At 43.0% G+C, this 23010-nt stretch overlaps 1 protein-coding gene across 5 annotated transcripts in view; it reads right to left on the reverse strand.

The window, feature by feature from the left end:
- ARHGAP35 (Rho GTPase activating protein 35) overlaps positions 1–23010 on the reverse strand; it is a 142942-nt gene that overhangs the window by 52792 nt on the left and 67140 nt on the right. For all 5 annotated transcript variants that reach the window (XM_053604161.1, XM_053604163.1, XM_053604160.1 and 2 more), the window contains one exon: positions 15694–15838. In XM_053604161.1, the coding sequence (XP_053460136.1) occupies positions 15694–15838 (145 nt within the window). The remainder of the gene's footprint in view (positions 1–15693; positions 15839–23010) is intronic.

Genomic DNA, 23010 nt, shown 5'->3' on the forward strand with positions numbered 1-23010 from the left:
ATACAAGAAAGGCCAGTAATCTTAGTACACTGGGAGGCCAAAGTGGGAAGATTCTTCGAGCTCAGGAGTTTGAGACCTGAGCAAGAGAAAGAGCAAGAACCTGTCTCTCCGAGGCTCGGTGCCTGTAGCTCAGTGGCCAGGGGGCCAGCCACATACTCCAGAGCTGGCGGGTTTGAATCCAGCCGGGGCCTGCCAAAAAACAATGACAACTACAACCAAAAAATAGCCAGGTGTTGTGGCGGGCGCCTGTAATCCCAGTTGCTTGGGAGGCTGAGGCAAGAGAATTGCTTAAGCCCAGGAGTTGGAGGTTGCTGTGAGCTGTGATGCCATAGCACTCTACCCAGGGCAACATAGTGAGACTGTCTAAAAAACAAAACAAAACAAAAAACAGAACCTGTCTCTACTAAAATAGAAAAATTAGCTGGGTGTTGTAGTGGATGCCTGTAGTCCCAGCTAACTGGGAGGCTGAGGCAGGAGGACTGCTTGAACTCAGGAGTTTGAGAGGTTGCTGTGAGCTACAATGACGTCACTATACTCCATTCTGGGTAAAGAGCAAGACCCTGCCTCAAAAAAGAAAAAAGAAGAGGAGGGGAGGGGAGAGAAGAAAAAAAGTGAGGTAAATGGAGGTGAAGAGAGTTCTGTGGGAAAAAAGATCCCCAGGTCTGTATCACCGACTAAAGTAAGCAGGGAGAAGATCTAAAAGAACATGAAACAAGATGACTGACTGTAGGGGGAGTCACCATCTAAATGAGAATTCAAAACCATCCTGTGAAATTATTAGATGTAAATAATAATGTAAATGTATTAAATGTAAAATCAAAAATTTCGCAACTGTTAACAATGGCTCTCATGTTCTGAGCGTTTTCTAAATGACAGAATGAGTATCTTACATGTCTGATCTCCCTCAATTCTCATAGTTTTCAGTAAGGTGTGCATTAGCATTAGCTGCATTTTGCAGAGAGGACAACAGAGCTCAGGGATATGAAGTAGTTTATCCAAGCTAAAAGGCAAAGCTGAGGTTTCTGTTTGTTTTGTTTTGGATAGTTTTCTTGTTAAGCACAAACACATGAGTATACTTTGCACATTTGAGAATTACTGATTTCTTGCAAGCTATTTTGAAGAAACAACAAATCATTTATATAATGTAAACAACTGAATTACAGACTATTTTGCTAGAATGGTTTATCTGGGGGGCTTACCTTTTTTTCTTTTGGCCGGGGCTAGGTTTGAACCTGCCACCCTCGGTATATGGGGCTGGTGCCCTACTCCTTGAGCCACAGGCGCTGCCCGGGGCTTACTTTTTTAAAGGGGCATGTCCTTTCAAATGATATTTTGACAATATATTTGGACGACGGAAACATAAAATTAATGTAATAAATAACATTCATTCAAACCTTCCTGAGTATCCAGTCTTATTAAATTATATTCGGTTCTAAGAATGAATGTTTTTCTACAAAATTGATACACTGTTTTATAATTGTAAATTATTTACAATTTACAATATTACAATAATAATTGTATTTATTTATGGGATACATGTGATATTTTGATATACACATACAATGTGTTATGATCAAATCAGAGTAATTAGGATATCCATTATCTCAAACATTTATAATTTATTTTCATTTGTAACATTTCAAATCTTATCATCTGGCTATACTGAAATATACAATAAAGTATTAGTGACTACTGTCACTCCACTGTGCTACCAAACACTAAAGCTTATTCCTTCTAACTGCATTTTTGTATCCATTAACCATCCTCGCCTCATCTACACGCCCTCTAGATGGGATTTTAAACTAATTGTACTGATTCTAAAGTCCATGTACTGATCTGTCCTGCTACCGGCCCTTAGCAACTCAGAAGGGAAAGTGAGTCACATGGGCTACTCTCCCAGGGAAGAAGCCTGTGAGGGACCCTGAAGACTAGGCGCCTTTGTACAGGGGGACTTGGCAAATGAGGGCTACAGCCAGCACAGGGGACAGCTAGAGTAGAAGATGCATCTTAGATAATGTTAATAATGACAGCAACAGCAGCAGCCAGATAAGGTCATTAACACACTGAATCATCTCAATTACTCAAAGTACTATCATTATTCCCATTTTACAGTCAAAGAATCTAAGGTAGGAGAGTTAAATATTTGCTCATAAGCAGCAGAGCTGAGATTTGAATCTGGGCAGTTTGGTTACAGGTTCATCCTGTGCAGACTCCACACTAGCAAAGAAAAGGCCTTGCTAGTGTGGAGTCTGCACAGGATGAACCTGTAACCAAATAAATACATACACTTGTGTACTATCCACAAGGGCTTGTGGCAAAAGTCCTTACTTGGCTTCCTGGTGGCATATCACAGTTACTGTGTTCTGTACTTTCCCCATCCCTACCCCCTGTCCTAGATGTGTTTGCTGCGAGGTTGTCTCCCAAAGGCCTCTGATCTAATGGCAAGTGTTTTTCCCCAAAGATGCTACCATCAATTAGTGGTGAAATTTAAATCTGACACACAGAAAGCACTCTACTCATTTACCCAGGCAAATAAACTAAGTAAGGAGGAAGGTCACAGCTCTAAGCATTATGCCAAAGGCCATTTGTAAGGAGGGCTTTCATTTGCAGATGAGGAGCTGAGGGTCACCTTTGACCTGCAAATAATGCAGACAAGCTGGTCGACAGCAGCAGCCCTCAATCCATGGCTGCAGGGCTCCATGTTGACCCTGAAGAGACACTGGGGGTAAGAGACTGGCTTCCTGACTCTGTTTCCCTTTCTTCTCCTCACAAAATGCCGAAAGGGGCTGAACATTTCATCTTGAAGTCTTGGTGAAGACTTGTGTCTCACTGCTAGGTGTCAATAAGAATACCTATTTACCTGTGCCCCCAAATGGCCACAATTTAATCAGGATGCAGTGCCCTATGATGGCTTGGCAAGTAAAAACCATGGGGTTATCAAGAAGACTGCTAACCACAGGTCTCAATTCCCAACCACCGAGAGAGCCACAGCTAAAAGAAAGGCTATACCACAAGACAATGGAGGTCCAGCTGGACACACTTTGGAGATGGGAATGACATCACTGCTCCAAGAACGTGTCAGATAATTTTGGTGTACTCACACTCACCCTTGCCAAAATCATCCCTTCAGCCATAAAGACACAAAATCACATAGCCACACCCTCACCCCACAGCACAGAGCTCTCCTTACTGTTTTACCTCTCAGCCTCACCTATTATTACCCTTTCAGGACTACTGATCTGTGCTTCAAGACATCATTTAAATCACTGTGTTCAATAAGCCAAAATGAATTATACAAAACTGCCTCCCTTCTAGGTGTATACCAATATAAGTACACACACGTACACCAAAATTCATGCACAAGAATGTTCATAGCAGCATTATTCATAACTGTCATAAACTGGAAAGTACTCAATGTCTAGGAAGAGTAGAAGAAATAAATAAATTGTGGAATAGTCACATGATGGAATTGTACACAGCAACAAGAATGAACAATCTACAATGCACACACAACCATGGATGAAATTATGGATCTCAAAAACATAATGTTGTGTGAAAGAAGTCAGACACAAAAATATACATTTGATATGATTCAGTTTTCAAAGTACAAACGCAGGCAAAACTATTCTATACTGTTGGAAGTCAAAATATTGCTTATCAGGCGGCGCCTGTGGCTCAAAATATTGCTTATCACTATATAGGTGGGGTTAGGGAGGCAGTCATCTTTTTTTGTTGTTGTTAATCTAAGTACTAGTTGCACAGGTATATTCTGGTTGTAGATAATTCGCTGAGTTGTACTTATGATGGGTGCATTTTTCTTTCTCCTTTGAGACAAAGTCTCACTTTGTTGTCCCCAGCTAGAGTGCTCTGGTATCACAGCTCACAGCAACCTCAAATTCCTGGGCTCAAGCAATCCTCCTGCTCAGCCTCCTGAGTAGCTGGGACTACAGTCACCTGCCACAATGCCCAGCTGATTTTTTAATTTTTATTTTATTTTATTTTTTCAGATAGAGCCTCAAGCTGTCGCCCTGGGTAGAGTGCTGTGGCATCACAGCTCACAGCAACCTACAACTCCTGGGCTTAAGCGATTCTCTTGCCTCAGCCTCCCAAGTAGCTGGGACGACAGGCGCCCGCCACAACACCCAGCTATTTTTTGGTTGCAGCTGTCATTGTTGTTTGGTGGGCCCGGGCTGAATTCTAACCTGCCAACTCAGGTGTATGTGGCTGGTACCTTAGCCACTTGAGCCACAGGCGCCGAGCCTGATTTTTCTATTTTTAGTAGAGATGGGGTCTCACTCTTGCTCAAGGCTGGTCTCGAATTTCTGATCTCAAGCAATACACCCACCTCAGCCTCTGAGTGCTAGGATCACAGGCATGAGCCACCTCGCCTAGCCAGGTGCATTTTTCTTAATGTATGTATACTTCAACAAGAAGATTTTTTAAAAAAACCGTCTACATTCTTCACTCTCACCCATTACTGTTTTGGGGAATTAAACATATTCTTGGGATTTCCACCACCACAAGAAGTTTGTGATAGAAGCCACGAAAAGATGGCTAACACTAATTGAATGGTTACCATGTGCCAAGCACTACGCTAAGAACATTACACACAGGATTTAATTCTCCAAAACTCCAGGCAGTGTCTGGCTTCTATTACTCTCAGCAGAATGATTTTGAGATTCAACTATGTTATTGGATGTAGCAGTACTTAACTCCCCCGCTTTTTTAACGCGACACGGTCTTGCTCTGTCACGCAGGCTGCAGTACAGTGGCACGATTACATGATTATAGCTCACTGTAGTCTTGAACTCACAGGCTCAAGTGATCTTCCTGCTTCAGTCTCCTAACTAGCTGGACAACAGGCATGTGCCACCTTAATTCCTTTCTTTTTCTTTTTGGGACAGAGTCTCAGACTGTCACCATGGCATCATCATAGCGCACAACAATCTCCAAATCAGGTTCAAGAGATCCTCTTGCCTCAGTTTTTCTATTTTGGGTCCAGCTCTTGCTCAGGCTAATCTCGAACTCCTGAGCTCAAGCAATCTGCCTGCCTCAGCCCCCCAGAGTGCTAGGATTATAGGTATGAGCCACCACGCCTGGCCCCCTTAATTCCTTGCCAGCACTGACTAGTATTCCATTGTTTCTTCATCTGCTGATCGACATTTGGGTGATTTCTGTTTTGGGGCTCTCATGAACAAAGCTATTAAAAATAGCTGAGAACTGGTTTAACATCTGTGACTCAAGTGGCTAAGGCACCAGATACATACACCCGAGCTGGCGGGTTTGAATCCAGCCTGGGCCCGCCAAACAACAATGATGGCTGCAACCACAAAAAAAAAAAAATAGCCAGGCGTTGTGGCAGGCGGCTGTAGTCCCAGCTACTGGGAGGCTGAGGCAGGAGAATCACTTGAGCCCAGGAGTTAGAGGTTGCTGTGAGCTGTGATGCCACAGCACTCTACCCATGGTGACAGCTTGAGGCTCTGTCTCAAAAAAAACAAAACAAAACAAAAAAACAGCTGAGTACAAGTCTTTGCGTGAGCACGTTTTCATTTCTCTTGGGCAAACACCAAGAAGTGGAATGGTAAGTATGTGTTTAACTTTAATAAACTGCCAAGGAGTTATCAAAGTGATTCTACCCTTTTATATCCCCCTCAGCAGCGTGTGTTCTACTGCTCCATATCCTCAGCAACACTTAGTCTTGTCTGTTGTTTTATTCCCCAATGATTTTAAAATCCAATAATGTTCTTGCCTGATTCATTATGCATGTGTGTGATTATGTCTATTGCCCTCACCCCTCAACACTATGGGCGCAACCCGAGGTCAACATAGTGCTAGCACATAGGAGGTGCTTAATTAATATAAATGTTCAATAAATATTGGTCGAATGAACAAAATCTGCCACCATCACCCCCCTACACAAAGATGATAAGCTAATTATTTTTAGATCAACTAATGAGTTATCAGGAAGTCTGTCTTCCTGCAACCACATGGTCCTATATCTGGGGCTTTCCCACTCAACTATGGATGAAAGGTCAAGGTTGATCTGATTATGCTGCCCATCAAGGCAGTGTCCTTGGAAGGCAAATAAAAAGGGACCACTTGTATGACACAGCCTGTTAAGTGCAGGCACTGAAACACCAAGGCAGGACAGGGCAGGACCTCCAGTAAAGGGCTTTGAAAATAAATAAAGGGCTTTGAGAACTTTGGCTGCAATATTGTACCCAGGCAGGTGCTACACTGAGAGGGAGAGACTAACCCCATACTTTCCTGACACTGAGATCCTGCCTGCAGTGAAAAAGACTGAGACATACCCTAACTCCCTCCCAAGGACCAGCTTCCTACCACATCTGGGTTCTTAGAACAACGAAACAATCTCTTGTGAAATAAGTTCAGATATGCCAAGTGCCCAGAGCAATACCTAGATCCTATCAATCCTCCGTAAACATATAAAGAACATGGCTGGGTATGGTGGCACACACCTATAGTCTCCACTACTTGGGAGCTTGAGTTGGGATGATCGCTTAAGCCCAGAAATTCCAGGCTGCAGTGAGCTACGATCACACCATTGTACTCCAGCCTGGATGACTGAGCAAGATCCTGTCTCTTGAAAAAAAAAAAAAAAAAAAAAAAAAAAAAAGCATAAGAAACAGACAATGGGGTGAATGAGTATGATGGCAAACCATCTCTGGCATTATTTTCAGCACTTGCCAAGTTTCCATGACTTCAGGGAGGATTTCATTCCACAGGGACTAAGTGAAATTAAGATGTACCAACAAAACTGTGGAATAATTATCAGTTATTCATATGGAATGGTCTGAGTATATTCTAATTCAAGGGATAAAATATGTGCCTCTACCCAAGTGAAACTGCTTTTCCCGGGGCACAATTCCTCTCTTTGCAGATCCCTGCAGTGCTTGCTAGTGGTGCTGGCCATTGGTCACCTCTCAGGAAGCAAACCAATTAAGAAGACGACTACCTGCATGGGAAATCATTTTCATCACTGTTGTCCTGCCCCCTCCGACTGCCAAAAGAAAAAGGTTAAAAATCACAAAAAGGAGTAAGCAAGGAGGTTTAGTACTACACATTATTCAAAGAAACGATGCCCAGAGGATGCTATTTTTAGTTACATGGCTAACAGGTGAGGCTGAGGAGAGTTGGGGAGCCTAGGAACATGTGCCAGGGAGCCACAGCATCAGGGCACTGGATATCTGCTTTGGGGAATGCTGCGGCCTTCCTATGTGGGGGAAGAGTGACACCTAGAAGCTCCCTCAGGGGGTTCCTATCCTATAGGACATGGGTATTTCCTAAGCTATACGAACCCTAAACTCAAATTTGGTCCCAAGACCCAGGTTTGAAAACCTTAGTTTTGTGACCATGAACTGTAAAGATAGTGTACACTACCCAGAGAAATTATTCTTTTTTTTTTTTTTGCTGTTTTTGGCCTGGGCTGGGTTTGAACCCACCACCTCTGGCATATGGGGTCGGTGCCCTACTCCTTTGAGCCACAGGCGCTCAAAGAAATTATTCTTGGGAGGTTTGTGAGCAGGTTCTAAAAGTAGCACCTTGTCCCCGGCTCCACTCCAGTGAGATAAACTGAATCGAATATTTCCACTCCCTGAAATCAAGCAGTGACTCCATTGCCTCAACATATTCTCCACATAGATGAAAACTTGAGAAAAAAGCATTTGAGCCACTAACAAGGTCAGATCTAACTCCCAAGCTCCCCATTGACCCTCTCACTGCTCTCAGTGGAGGTACCAGAGCAGCTGCAGGGGAAGTGACTTGTCCTCTTCCAGCCTTTCCATGTAACTGGAGCTGAGAGAGTGAATGTCTAATATCCTATTAGCACTGCAAGCACAAAGGCTGTCTATGGGCTGGGTTGGCCTAAAAGCTGTTTTATTTACTAGCCATTTCTTTACCACATTACAATTTTCACAACTATGAAACAAACATAAATGAACTAGTCAGAAATGAATTGGAAAAAAGACAGGTGCAAACCAGGACCAATATCCACCCACAATGTTAAGAGGCAACATGAGAAGGGAAAATACGGGGGAGGAGTCTCAACATAGAGCCCTGGCTGTAAATGAAAAGTAGCAAATTTTGAGGTGAGAAAAACAATGATTCTTTTTTAAAATTTGTTTTTAAAATTTTTAAGAGAGTCTTGTACTGTTGCCCAGGCTGGAGTGGAGTGCAGCAGCATCATTATAGCTCACTCTAGCCTCAACTCCTGGGCTCAGGCAATCTATACTCCTGCCTCAGTTTCCCAAGTAACTGGACTACAGGAGCCTCGTTAATTTTTCTAATTTTACTACAGACAGGGTCTTGCTCTTCTCAGGTTGGTGCCAAATCCCTAACCTCAAGTAATCCTTCCAATTTGGCCTCCTAAAGTGCTAGGATTACAGGCATGAGCCACTGTGCCTGGCCTAACAATCCTTGATCTTGTGATTTGTGTTTAGAGGGAGCTGACACAACTGATTCACAAACTATGGGGAGAGGACACAGCAGTGACAGGAACCTGCCATGTGCAACCTCTGCAAACAGGGCTTCTCTCCTCATACTCTAAGAGACCCTACTCTTATATCAACTCTTGCTGGCTTCTCATATCAAAAACGAAAACACAAGCAACAAGCCGTAGAACTGTATAGATATGATTTCCTGCTTTCCAAAATTTTGGGGGTCTGGTATTAGCAGGAAGCACAATCCAAATTTTATTTTCTTATTTGAGACAGTTTCACTTTGTCCCCCTCAGTAGAGTGCTGTGGCATCATAGCTCTCAGCAACCTGAAACCTTGGGCTGAAGCGATCGTCTTGTTTCAGCCTCCTGAGGAACTGCGACTATAGGCACCCGCAACAATGCCTGTGCTATTTTTTAAAGACAGGGTCTTAATCATGCTCAGACTGGTCTTGAACTCCTGAGCTCAGGCCAATCCACCTGCCTCGGCCTCCCAGAGCACTAGGATTACTGGTGTGAGACACCTCACCTGATCATAATCCAAGTATTAAAGTGGATAACTTCCAGAGATTAGGATTATAAAAGAGTTTCATTTTCTGTCATACGTATTTATAATGATGAATTTGTTTATAGTGAGCAAGTATGTTACTCTTATAATTAGAAAAAAATAATTTTAAGGCAATAAAATGGTTAAAGTTGTCCCAATTGTTAAGTGGTTATATCACCCTCCTCTTCACTGCAAGGTTTGTTTTCTACTCTTGCTGGCTGTGCTATGAGGCAGGTGGGCAGCACCAAAGGTGCTGGGGCATGAGTCTTTCCCCCACCCTAACCTGTAGGACTGTGAACTTCTGAGCCCTGCCCTCACAAGTGACAATGCAATGTTTTATTTGCCAGGATAAGCCTCAAAGTGCACGAGAAAGACACAAAACAAAGACACAATGACTTCTGACTTTGGACTGCTTGGACTAGGCCTGGCAAACAAGCTTCATTGGGAATGTTGTCTGTCATCAGCCAGGAGTGCCTGCCTGGAATAACATGTGGAAGCTGCAGTCACACAGCCATTCCCACCATGAGCAACAGAGGGAGAGATGAGAAGAGAGGTCAAGTGGAAGCACCCATTTTCCCTTAGCAAAGTGCAAGTTCAGTCAGTCAAAGCTGGGAGAAACAGCAGGCTATGATTCATTCAATTATTCACCATAATCTGATGGAGCCCCTGAAGCCCAATTCACACACACAACCTGTCCAAAGAGGAACGCAGCAGTCCTGTGTTCATATATCCATAGCACTGCATAATGCAGTCATGTTTTCCTTGTTTCAAAACATGTTGTTATATATAATTTTTATTTATCAATTAAAATAAAATAATGTTGTTGAGTATGGGCCACTTATAATCCCAGCATTATGGGAGGCTTTGGCAGGAGGACAGCTTGTGGCTAGAAGTTTGAGAATGGCCTGAGCAACACAGTGAGACTCCATCGCTACAAAAAATAGACAAATTAGCTAGGCATAGTCAAGCCCACTTGTAGTCCTAGCTACTCAGGAGACTGAAGCAGGTGGAATGCTTGAGCCTAGGAGTTTGAGGAGGGGGGTGCACTCTGGGAGGCTGAGGTGGGTGGATTGCTTGAGCTCAGGAGTTCGAGACCAGCCAGAGCAAGAGCAAAACTCTGTTTCTAAAAATAGCTGGGCGTTGTGGCAGGTGCCTGTAGTCCAGCTACTTGGGAGACTGAGACAAGAGGATCACTTGAGCCCAAGAGTTTGAGATTGCTGTGAGTTCTGATGCCATGGAACTGTACCAAGGGCAACAAAGCAAAACTCTATTTGAAAAAAAAAAAAAAAAAGAAAAAGGTGGTTTTTCACTAAGTGAAAGACATGACTATTTAAATTCTTTCTTACAAATTTTGCCTTTTGTTAAATTTCTACGATGAACATACCTAATTTTATAAAGGAGGGAGGAGCTCTTTTAGGAAGAAAGACTACACAAAGATATTCCCCTAATATACGCTAAGCACATAGATAACAGGGTTTTTTTTTTTTTGAAATTCCATAAAGGCACAAACTATGCCATCAAAGGGAAATACACGACTAATTTTTTTTTTTTTAAAGAATAAGAAAATGGGGGCGAGGTGGGGTGGGGACGTGCCTGTGACTCAGTGAGTAGGGCACCAGCCCCATATACTGAGGGTGGTGGGTTCGAAACCTACCCTGGCCAAACTGCAGCAAAAAATAGCCAGGCATTGTGGCGGGCACCTATAGTCCCAGCTACTTGGGAGGCTGAGGCAAGAGAATTGCCTAAGACCAAGAGCTGGAGGTTGCTGTGAGCTGTGATGCCACCACTCTACTGAGGGCAACAAAGTGACTCTTAAAAAAATAAATAAATAAAAAGAATAAGAAAACAATGGAATTAAGGTATTCCAGATTGAAAACCATTCATTCAATCAATAATTAAAGTATATGGTATACTAGGCTCTAGGCAGACAGGAGAACAGAGAATGTGAAATTTACTTGAAATGTAAATTTCAGAGAATGTTTCAGGAATGTGAAATTTACTTGAAAAGAACTACCAGGGAGGTTACATTAAAAGTGCTATATTTGAAAAAAAAAGTGTTATATTTGGCTATTAAATCTGACTTTTTTTTGAGACAGAGTCTCACTATGTTGCCCTTAGTAGAGTGCTGTGTTGTCACAGCTCACAGCAACCTCCAACTCGTGGGCTTAAGCAGTTCTCTTGCCTTAGCCCCCCAAGTAGCTGGGACTACAGGTGCACACCACAACACTCAGCTATTTTTTTGGTTCTAGTTGTCATTGTTGTTTTAGTAGGCCTGGGACGGGCTTGAGCCTGCCAGCCTCAGTGTATGTGGCTGGTGCCCTACTCACTGAGCTATAGGTGCCAAGGCTAAATCTGACATTTTTAATAATCAGTAAAATAATGAATGAATGAATGAACAAAAAGTACTATTTGGGGTCAGGAACTCTTGAGAACAAGGATAACTTCCAGAGGAAGGAGGAATGTCAGACATTTCAGACCACACGAAGGGCATACCCAAAGGCAAAGAAATTCTGTTTGGCAGCTCGGTGCCTGTTGCTCAGTGGTAGGGCACCAAGCACATACACCAGGCTGGTGGTTGTGAACCCGGCCTGGGCCTGCTAAACAACAATGACAACTGTAACAAAAGAAAACAGCCAGGCATTGTAGTGGGCACCTGTAGTCCCAGCTACTTGGGAGGCTGAGGCAAGAGAGTTGCTTTAGCCCAAGAGTTGGAGGTTGCTGTGAGTAGACGCCCCAGCACTCTACTGAGGGCGACATAGTGAGATGCTGTCTCAATAAAAAATAAAAAGAGGGCGGTACCTGTGGCTCAAAGGAGTAGAGCACCGGCCCCATATACTGGAGGTGGCGGGTTCAAACCCGGCCCCCGCCAAAAATTGTAAAAAAAAAAAAAACAAGAAAAAGAAGAAGAAGAAATTCTGTATGGTCTACATCCTTCTGATACAGTTTGTATTTTTGTAAAATAATTTTTATACTTGATCTTAGCCAAAAGGCCAAGAAGCAGTTTTGTAAAACAGTTTTAAAATTAATGTTTGAAGTATCGGAAAGCAGAAAGAAAGGAGGGGGGAGAAAAGGAAGGAGGGAGGGAAAGAAAAACAAGGCAGGCAAAAGATAACAGAATAGTAATTGTTCTGCTGGTCCTGTGTATGGGCAGGAGGGGTCAAGAGTGTGGCCCACCTGTGGTAGCCAAGGAGGAAGCAAGTTTTTTGGCAGACGAAATGTCACATAAGCAGGATGGAATGAGAAGGTAGGTGATGGCGGGGAAGGGATAGCACCAAGAAATGGCCAAGTAGAACTGACAGACTTGAGATTTGATCAGATGTGTCAGAGATGACCCTGAAGCTCCAAGCATGTGGGAGACAAGAGTGGACAATGGCACGCTTTAGTTGAGCTTTAAGAGAAGCAGCAGCTTGGTGGTGGCTAGTGGTAGGCTGGGGGTAGGGTAGAAGAGGTCTTCAAAGAGAAATCACAAATAGAATAGGTAGGAGAGGTATTATTTTGTTAAGGACATAAAAAAGCTAATCATGGGGCGGCACCTGTGGTTCAGTGTGTAGGACGCCAGCCCCATATAAGGAGGGAGGCAGGTTTGAAGCTGGCCTGGCCAGCTAAAACAGCAATTGAGAATTGCAACAAAAAAATAGCTGGACGTTGTGGTGGGCGCCTGTAGTCCCAGCTACTCGGGAGGCTGAGGCAAGAGAATCGCTTAAGCCCAAGAGTTGGAGGTTGCTGTGAGCTGTGACGCTACAGCAGTCTACTGAGGGCGACAAACTAAGACTCTGTCTCAAAAAAAGAAAAAAAAAAGCTAATCATGCTGAGTGGAAAGCTTAAGAATTAGAGAAGCAAGGTGGGTGAGATAGCTCAAGACCTCTGATAATGCTCAGCAAGAAGGCAGGTAGAGAATATTCAAGCACCTGATGCTACTGCCCTGAGTCACTCAAGTAAGCCATTCACAAAGACTCTTCCTGAACAGGGCAAGTTCTTCCTGACAAGAGAGTATCAACTAATATGAGAAGGAATTACAACAACTATGATGTTTACTGTCCCAGAGTCATCGATGGAAGATGCTTAAACTAGCGGGTGAAACTATGAGGAGAAACCTGCTATGTATACAGTTTCAAAGTAGTTCCCCACAACATAATATATTTGTGACAAAGGGGAAATGAGCAGCTTTACAGTGGAAAAGGCTGGCAGACCCCATCCTTCCCAAGTGAGGAACATCCTACAAAAGAATTGAACTGTAATTCTTTAAACTATCGAGGTCATAATGAAAGACCACCCAAATAGTTCCAGATGAAAGGTTTGACAACTAAATGTAACATGTGGTCTGGGAATAAGTACTAGACCAAAAAAAGTTTCTTGTCTGTTGCTATAAAGGATGTTAGTAGATAACTATAAAATGTAAATGTCTTTAGATTATAGATAGATTAGTACTAGATCATTGTCAATTTCCTAATCTTGACAAATACATAGTGGTTTTATAAGAGAATGTTTTTAGGAAATATCCAAGAGTATTTAAAAGTAAAAGGCATCATATCTGCAACTTTCAAAAATTTTATAGAGAGATAGAAAAGAGCGAAAGAATGATAAAGTAAATGTGGCAAAATGTTAGCATTTAGGAAACCTGGGAATTTTTCTAACTTACAATGTATTATAACTTTAAATATTTGTAACTTTCCTAAAATTCTGGAATTATTTCAAAATAAAAAGTTAAGGAGGCTCGGTGCCTGTGGCTCAAGTGGCTAAGGTGCCAGCCACATACACCAAAGCTGGTGGGTTCAAATCCAGCCTGGGCCTGCCAAACAACAGTGACAACTACAACCAAAAAATAGCTGGGCATTGTGGCAGGTGCCTGTAGTCCCAGCTACTTGGGAGGCTGAGGCAAGAGAATTGCTTAAGCCCAGGCGTTGGAGGTTGCTGTGAGCACTCTACAGCACTCTATCCAGGGCAACAGCTTGAGGCTCTATCTCAAAAAAAAAAAAAAAAAAAAAAAAGTTAAAGAGAGAAAAAGGCTCCCTACCTCCTCCTACAAAAATGACATAATCTCTTTAAGTGCAGTATAGACATGGAGAGCCTTCAACCACTCAGATTTGCTTCTTATAGACTTCCTTGTTGTCCAAGAGAGAGGCAACAGAAAGAAATTGACATAAAACCAGTGTCAAAAAGATGGAAACAGAAACAGCATACAGAACAAATGAAACAAAACTGGAGTACCACTGTGGAAACCCTAGAAACAACTACAAGGTCCTTGGCAGCCTTGAAGTTAAAAGTTACCCTCCCTAATTTGCACCATCCTAAGTAAATAATAACAGTGTCAGCTTCACATGATAATGCTAGCAGGTTGTCTGTACCACATAATGCTTAATATCATTACAGGCGTGTAGTAACACCAGAATTAGAAAGAACACATAGAAAGGCTGTAATACCTACTTTAGTTTCAAATTAGTTTGGAGCACAACTGTTAATACTCAAGGATCCACATTAGCATGTGGCTGCTGCACCCCTATCTTCTCAAAACTCATCAGCTTTGGGGCGGCACCTGTGGCTCAAAGGAGTAGGGCGCCGGCCCCATATGCTAGAGGTGGTGGGTTCTGACCAGTCCCGGCCAGAAACTGCAAAAAAAAAAAACCCAAAAAACACAAACTCATCAGCTTTGAAAGCAGCCAGGAGCAAATGAAGAGAAACAACAGTGTGAAACTGGAAGGCCAAAAAGACACATGGGAGCTCTAAGTGAATGAGACAAAAGTGAATGAGACAACACAAGTAAAATGTTATTTCAAGAACAATGCAGACTCAGTGCTTGTAGCTCAGCGGCTAGGGTGCCAGCCACATACACTGAAGCTGGAAGGTTCAAATCCACCCTGGGCCTGCCAAACAACAGTGACAACTATAACCAAAAAATAGCCGAGCATTGTGGTAGGTGCCTGTAGTTCCAGCTACTTGGGAGGCTGAGGCAAGAGAATTGCTTAAGCCCAGGAGTTGGTGGTTGCTGTGAGCTGTGATGCCATAGCACTCTACTGAGGGTGACATAGTGAGACTCTGTCTCAAAACAAACAAACAAACAAACAATGGAGAATATTTTTCCAAAACAGTTTGCCTTTGTGATAATGCCAAGTTGTCAGTGGAGCTGATATTCAGCTGCATAACCAAAAGATATCCCAAGCATCCTAGTTCTTTTTTTATCTTAGAAAAAAATTTTATTAATACATCTCAGGTCCCTGATCAATATCAATATCAGTATCAATATCAAGGGCTGTAACAGTCACAATCACTCATTCATTTTAGGAAACTCAAATGTACTGTGTATCCAGTATAGTGCAGAGAATACAATGATACATAAAACCCGCAAGGAGCTTACCGCTCTGGAGGTTAACACACAGACAACTGACACCACTGCTGCTATGGTGGGATGCTGAGATAGCACGAGGAAATATCTAACCAGCCACAACCACAGGCCTGAGAATAGAATTGTTCCCACAATTCCCAAGGTCTAATAAATACCATATAGAGCTTTGAAACATCACAAAAACTGAGAATTCATAAATCTGACAGTTGTCAAGACTGCTCAGCTCCTTCTGAGTGAATCTCACACTCAACAGCTAATTCCAGAATCTCCAATGGCTTAGAAAGCCAACAGCTCCAGAAAACATTTTACAGACAGGGAAAGGTATAAACTGTGATAAGGTAACACTCTTACCTGTGGCTTCAATGTACTCAATACATCTTTCAATAAAAATGGGGATCGGCTTCTCTGGAGTCACAACGGTTGTTAAGGGTACTCCAAAATAATTACTTTCCCAAGTTGCCTTTGTAATGGATGGCCGGGGTTTCGGCTTTGGTTTCTGTCCAGGAGAAAAAAAAGAGTGAGGATCAACATTCCACTTAAAAATCAGGAAGGTTCCAGAGGAGAACTCACAGTGGTGTGAACACTGGAAAGATTTCAAACAGGATAGAGACCTACTTACTCATCTCACTAATTTTCTATCCTCTGCCCTCCAAATATCACACAAGATGCCAGAAAGTTGAAACACAGTCACACTTTGAGTATGAGACTGCATTATTAGAACAAAGATGTTTATAAGAAGTGGGCCTTGTTTATTTAATAAAATAACAATAAGATGATTATCCACATCCTTTAGCTGGGATGCAGTGGAATAAACAGGAAGTTTTTCAAACACTACACATGGATAATGAATGTTATATACACAAAGATGGCTAAAATCTTTTAAAGATGAAATATAAAACAAATAGGCTTGGCGCCCATAGCACAGTGGTTACGGCACCAGCCACATACACTGAAGTTGGGGGGTTTGAACCTGGCCTGAGCCATCTAACCAACAATGACAATGGCAACAAAAATAGCCGAGCATTGCAGCAGGCACCTATAGTCCCAGCTACTTGGGAGGCTGAGGCAAGAGAATCACTTGAGCCCAAGAATTTGAGGTTGCTGTGAACTGTGACGCCATACCACTCTACCGAGGGTGACACAGTAAGACTCTATCTCAAAAAAAAAAAAAAAAGAAAAGAAAAAAAGAACAAATAATCTTGGGGCAGCGCCTGTGGCTCAGTGGGTAGGGCGCCAGACCCATATACCGAGGGTGGTGAGTTCGAGCAGGGCCAAACTGCAACAATAACAACAACAACAACAAAAAAAGAAAGAAAGAAAGAAAGAAAGAAAAAGAAAAGAAAGCAAATAATCTCTTCTTTCTAGAGATGAGATAGACTGATAGAGCATGCTTTCTACTAGGGCTGATTTTCCCAAATGAGGATTCCTTTTGATATGTTAGCCTGGGGTTAATCCTAATGGCTTTCGAATTAGGGAAGGGTAAAGCAAGCTATTCAAACAAGACAAATCAAGCTTATCTTTGCCTGTTCTTCCCCTAAATTACCTTCCTCAAGCAGTAGGAACAGGAATACCAATACCAACTACTTAAGAACTTTATAAATCAAGCAAATTCCTTTTTTTTTTTTTTGTAGAGACAGAGTCTCACTTTATCGCCCTCGGTAGAGTGCCGTGGCCTCACACAGCTCACAGCAACCTCCAACTCCTGGGGCTTAAGTGATTCTCTTGCCTCAGCCTCCCGAGTAGCTGGGACTACAGGTGCCCGCCACAACACCCGGCTACCTTTTTTTTTTTTTTTTTGAGACAGGGTCTCACTCTATTGTCTGGGTTAGAGTGCAGGGGTACTATCATAGCTTACTGCAACTTCAAACTCCAGGGCTCAAGCAATCCTCCCATCTCAGCCTTCAGAGTATTTTTTTACATTTTGTAGAAATAGGGTCTTGCTATGTTGCCCAGCAGGTCTCAAATTCCTGGGCTCACCTAGACCTCCCAAACTGCTAGGATTTATAAGCACGAGCTACCATGCCTGGGCACCCAAATATTATTATTTTTTCTACCAAATGCCAAGTGGCAACTAGAACCAAGTATTATTTTAAACCTCATGACACTCCAGTTTGCAGAGAAAAAACCTCTCACGCGTCTAAATGACATAACTGGTAAGTGACAGTACTTGGATTCAAAGCCAAGATCTATATCCCTAAAGCCCATGCTCATTAACATTATTAATATTGCTCCAAAATTTCTTAATCCTTTTATTTTAAAGCTTACATGAGAAAACACTGCTCTAAACAAACGGTAAATTTCCTAAAACCAAAAAAATAATTTACTTGCAATTCTGGCCTTTTGTTAAAATGTCTACTAATAAGGAAGGTAAGCAAATAGGATCAAAGTAAATAGACTCAGGTGTGTCTCTGGCAAATTGGTTTCATTTCCAAGTTGATGAGACCAATTTAGAAGGGCAGATTTACTTAGAAATGCACATAGCCTATAGACGTACAGTAGTTAGAGATTTTACACAAAATCCACTAAAGGAGATAAGTAGCTACCAGGTCACAAGTCAACCATTCTCTTTCCTCCTTCTGCCCATCTTCCTTCCTTTAAGCCTTTATATGGGAACAAATCACTTCCTGTTTAGTCTGAGATTCTTTTTTTTTTTTTTTGTAGAGACAGAGTCTCACTTTATGGCCCTCGGTAGAGTGCCGTGGCCTCACACAGCTCACAGCAACCTCCAACTCCTGGGCTTAAGCGATTCTCTTGCCTCAGCCTCCCGAGTAGCTGGGACTACAGGCGCCCGACACAACGCCCGGCTATTTTTTGGTTGCAGTTTGGCCGGGGCCGGGTTTGAACCCGCCACCCTCGGTATATGGGGCCGGCGCCCTACCGACTGAGCCACAGGCGCCGCCCCTAGTCTGAGATTCTTTGAGGACTTCTTATGCAAACAAGTGGCCTCAGCCTCCCAAGTAGCTGGGACTATAGGTGCTGAGAATAGAATGTACACCAAAGAAAGAGCAAGCCCATTTCTGGCCTTCTGGTTGACATCACCTCAAATGACAAACCAAGACAAAGAAAATCTAATCTTCATACAGCCTGCTAACTGATTCAGTTTGGAGAATGTTAAGTGGATGGATTCTGGGGTCCCAGAAAAATACCAAGTACTCCACAAAGCCTGTCACTGCTCACAGTGGATGCCCACTCCTCCTAAACCACTGACAGAGCCTTTCAGGTTGTGACAAGTGGCTGATGCTTGTTCCTCTTACCGCCAGAGGCAAAATTTAGAAGTGTGACATTTAGACTTTTTATCACGGAGGGAAAAGCAAATTAATGATGTACGACACATCTTTTTACATAGTAACTGAATCAATGACCATCTCTCTAGCATCTAGTTATACGAAGAATCTAACTGACAAGTTCTGTGATTTTGGTCGAGTAATTTACCATGGCTGTGACAAGGCAGTCATGAGGGTGAAAGGGTAAGATGCATATGAAGTGGTTCAGCACCCTGTACTATACAGTAGTTATCCACAAACATGAGTTCTTATTTTTATTGTATTTTATTTTTGAAACAGAGTTTCACTTTGTCACCCTTGGTTGAGTGTATGGCATCTTAGCTCATAGCAACCTCAAACTCTTAGGTTGAAGTGATTCTCTTGTCTCAGCCTCCCAAGTAGCTGGGGCTACAGGCACCCACCACAATGCCTGGCTATTTTTAGAGATGGGGGTCTCACTCTGGTTCTGGCTGGTCTAAAACTCCTGAGTTTAGGCAATCCACCCACCTCCGCCTCCCAGAATGCTAGGATTACAAGTGTGAGCACCGTACCAGGCCCTGACTTCTTATTTTAATAAAAGAGAGGGCTGGGCAGTGCCCTAAAAAAAAAAAAGAAAAGAAAGAAAAGAAAAAAAAGAGAGAGGGCTGAGTGTGTTTATTACACATTGTCACAACCAAATAAGGAGCAATACTCTATCTTTTTTTTTTTTTTTGTAGAGACAGAATCTCAGTTTATTGCTCTCGGTAGAGTGCTGTGGCATCACACTGCTCACAGCAACCTCCAGTTCCTGGGCTTAGGTGATTCTCTTGCCTCAGCCTCCTGAGTAGCTAGGACTACAGGCGCCCACCACAACGCCCGGCTATTTTTTGTTGCAGTTCGGTCGTGGCTGGGTTTGAACCCGCCACCCTCGGTATATGGGGCCGGCGCTCTACTCACTGCGCCACAGGCACTGCCCTATTCTCTGTCTTTTAAAAGGGTAATTTTTTAAATTTAAAGTTTAAAATTTAAAGCTCAAAGTTTAAAAGGCTTTAAAATTTATTTACTTAGACAGAGTCTCACTTTGTTGCCCTTGGTAGAGTGCCCTGGCATCATAGCTCACAGCAACCTCAAACTGTTGAGCTCAAGTGATTCTCTTGCCTTAGTCTCCCAAGTAGCTGGGACTACAGGAACCCACCATTTTTAGAGATGAGGTCTTGTTCTTGCTCAGGGTGGTCTCAAACCCATGAGCTCAGGTGATCCACCCACCTTGGCCTCCCAGAGTGCTAGGATTACAGGCACGAGCCAGTGTGCACTGCCAAGGCTTTAAAATTTATTGTTTAAAATGTTAGCTATAGAATCTGAATAACCAAAGAAGATCACCTATATTTAAAAGAGATTCTTCTACTTTCTATCATTCAAGTTTTTTTTTGGCCGGGGCTGGGTTTGAACCCGCCACCTCCGGCATATGGGACCGGCACCCTACTCCTTGAGCCACAGGCGCCGCCCTATCATTCAAGTTTTTAACAATACCAATCTTATAATATTTGCCTGTCAAAACTAACGTAACAGCATTTTTCTTCAAGAAAACTGAGACATGACCATGGTGGCTCACGCCTGTTTATCCTACACTCTTCAAGGCCCAGGTGGGTAGAATGCTTGAGCTCACCATTTCTAGACTAGCCCAACAAAGAGTGAGACCATTTCTACTACAAACAGAAAAAGAAAACTAGCAGACCTTTGTGGCAGCTATGACTCCACAGCACTCTACCTAGGGCAACAGAGTGAGGCTCTAGCTCAACAAAAGAAAAAAAAAAAAAGAAAAGAAAAGAAAAGAAAAGGCGGCTCCGCACCTGTTTCTCAGCAGCTAGGGTGCCAGCCACATACAACAGAGCTGGCGGGTTCGAACCCGGCCCAGGCCTGCCAAACAACAATGACAACAGCAGCCAAAAAACAGCTGGGTGTTGTTGCAGGGCATCATAGTGAGACAATGTCTTAAAAACACACACACACACACACACACACACACACCCCAAACAAAAAAACCCCCGAGGCTTCCAAATAAACATGTTACAAAGCAATAAAAAATGGACCTGAAAGAAAAGCTGCAAAGAAGCTATATCTAATCGCCTTAAAGCCCTCCAACCATAGTTCTAATAAACAGAAAACAAGTTTTAATTGTATATTCCCCTACCCTCTCGATATTAGAAAAAGATGATGCAAGTGTGTTCTAACAATCTGAGTTGGAAAATTTAGCCTCCATTTAATTTGCATGCTTTCTATGTAATAGACCCTTGCTTAAGTTCTTCATGTGCATTATCTCATCTCAGATACATACAGTTCTAGAAAGCTCCACTTTATTTTTATTTATTTTTAGTAATGGGGTCTCACCATGTCACCGAGGCTGATAGACAATGGCAAAATCATTGCTCACTGTAATCTTAACCTCTTGGGCTCAAGCAATCCTTCCACCTCAACCTCCCAAGTAGCTGGGACTATAGATATGTGACACCATGCTTGGCTAATTTTTTTAATTGTTGAAGAATTCCATTTTATAAACGAAGATACAGAATTCACTTTTTTTTTTTTTTTTTTGGTTTTTGGCCAGGGCTGGGTTTGAACCCGCCACCTGTGGCATATGGGACCAGCGCCCTACTCCTTTAGCCACAGGCGCCACCCGAAGATACAGAATTCTAGAAAAATTCAGTCATTTGCCCAAAACCTGTGCTCTTAATTATAATAGGTTATAAATTTCTTTCTTTCTTTTTTTTTTTGAGACAGAGCCTCAAGCTGTTGCCCTGGATAGAGGCAGGCATCACAACTCACAGCAACCTCCAGCTCCTGGGCTTAAGTGATTCTCTTGCCTCAGCCTCCCAAGCAGTTGGGACTACAGGGACCCGCCACAATGCCGGCTATTTTTTGGTTGTAGTTGTCATTGTTGTTTGGCAGGCCCGGGCTGTATTTGAACCCACCAGCTCTGGTATATGTGGCTGGTGCCCTAGCCGCTTGAGCTACAGGTACTGAGCCTATAAATTTCTTAATGAAAGTTCTTGGGGTAGGCAAAATGAATAAATGGATAATTGAATAAATGAATAATGGTACACTATGTGGAAGACTTCCAAAGGTAACAAAGATCTCCTCACAGAAAATACCAGGGAACTTTAAGCTGGGAACAGGAAGAATGGGGTGCTCTGATAGCTCTTTTGGAATAGCTATAGAGCTACCTATTGAATATGGAGCAGGCTTGTTTTATATGGCTCCAAAGGATCATGCTGGGAGCAGCAAGAGAGATGGAAAACTAAATTAAACAACTGCTCTTATCTCTGTGACCTCAGAGAGTTCATGATCTAGTTCAAAAATTCAATTTACATATGGGGAAATGGACAGCAAGCTTTAGTAATAACACTAACCTCTGCCTGCTGAATGACATGAATCTTATCTCACTTTCACTTTTTTAAGATTTAAACAGGCCAGGCGCTGTGGCTCACACCTGTAATTGCTAGCACTCTCTGAGGCCAAGGGAGGAGGGACCCTTGAACTCAGGAGTTTAAGACCAGTCTGAGGAAGAGCAAAACCCCGTCTCTACTAAAGATAGAAAACTTTACTAGACATCACGGTAGGAGCCTGTAATCCCAGCCACTCAGGAGGAGGAGGCAGAGGATCACTTGAACCCAGGAGTTTGAGGTTCCTGTGAACTAGGCTGAGGCCACAGCACTCTAGCCTGGGTAACAAAGTGAGACTCTATCTCAAAAAACAAACAAACACCTCCTTGAGATAACTAAAGGCTCTCCAGGATGTCACAAAATTAGGAAGGTAATTCTTGCACAACTAACTCTAAACCTTCCTAGTAAGAAAATCAGAGATTGGGGAGCATGCCAAGAGTTGAACCAGAGTGCTGATAAAATAACCAACATGGGGCGGCCGCGCCTCTGGCTCAGTCGGTAAGGCGTCGGCCCCATATACCGAGGGTGGCAGGTTCAAACCCGGCCCCGGCTGAACTGCAACCAAAAAATAGCTGGGCGTTGTGGCGGGCGCCTGTAGTCCCAGCTACTCGGGAGGCTGAGGCAAGAGAATCGCTTAAGCCCAGGAGCTAGAGGTTGCTGTGAGCTGTGTGATGCCATGGCACTCTACCGAGGGCCATAAAGTGAGTCTGTCTCTACAAAAAAATAAAAAATAAAAATAACCAACATGGGCGGTGCCTGTGGTTCAAGGAGTAGGGTGCTGGCCCCATATATGGGAGGTGGCAGGTTCAAGCCCAGCCCCGGCCAAAAACTGTAAAAACAAACAACTCTCCCACCCCAAACACCTCAGGCATCTGAAGGGTTACTGGGCACATTTCACACAGGAATGCCATTCTCTTAAGTGGCCTGCCAGAGTCTCATGTCCCCAGTCAGCTATGTGTCATTCTTTAGGAAGTCATTGGAAGCAC

This window comes from Nycticebus coucang, chromosome 10 (assembly GCF_027406575.1).
Source record: "Nycticebus coucang isolate mNycCou1 chromosome 10, mNycCou1.pri, whole genome shotgun sequence".
Lineage (NCBI taxonomy): Eukaryota > Metazoa > Chordata > Mammalia > Primates > Lorisidae > Nycticebus > Nycticebus coucang.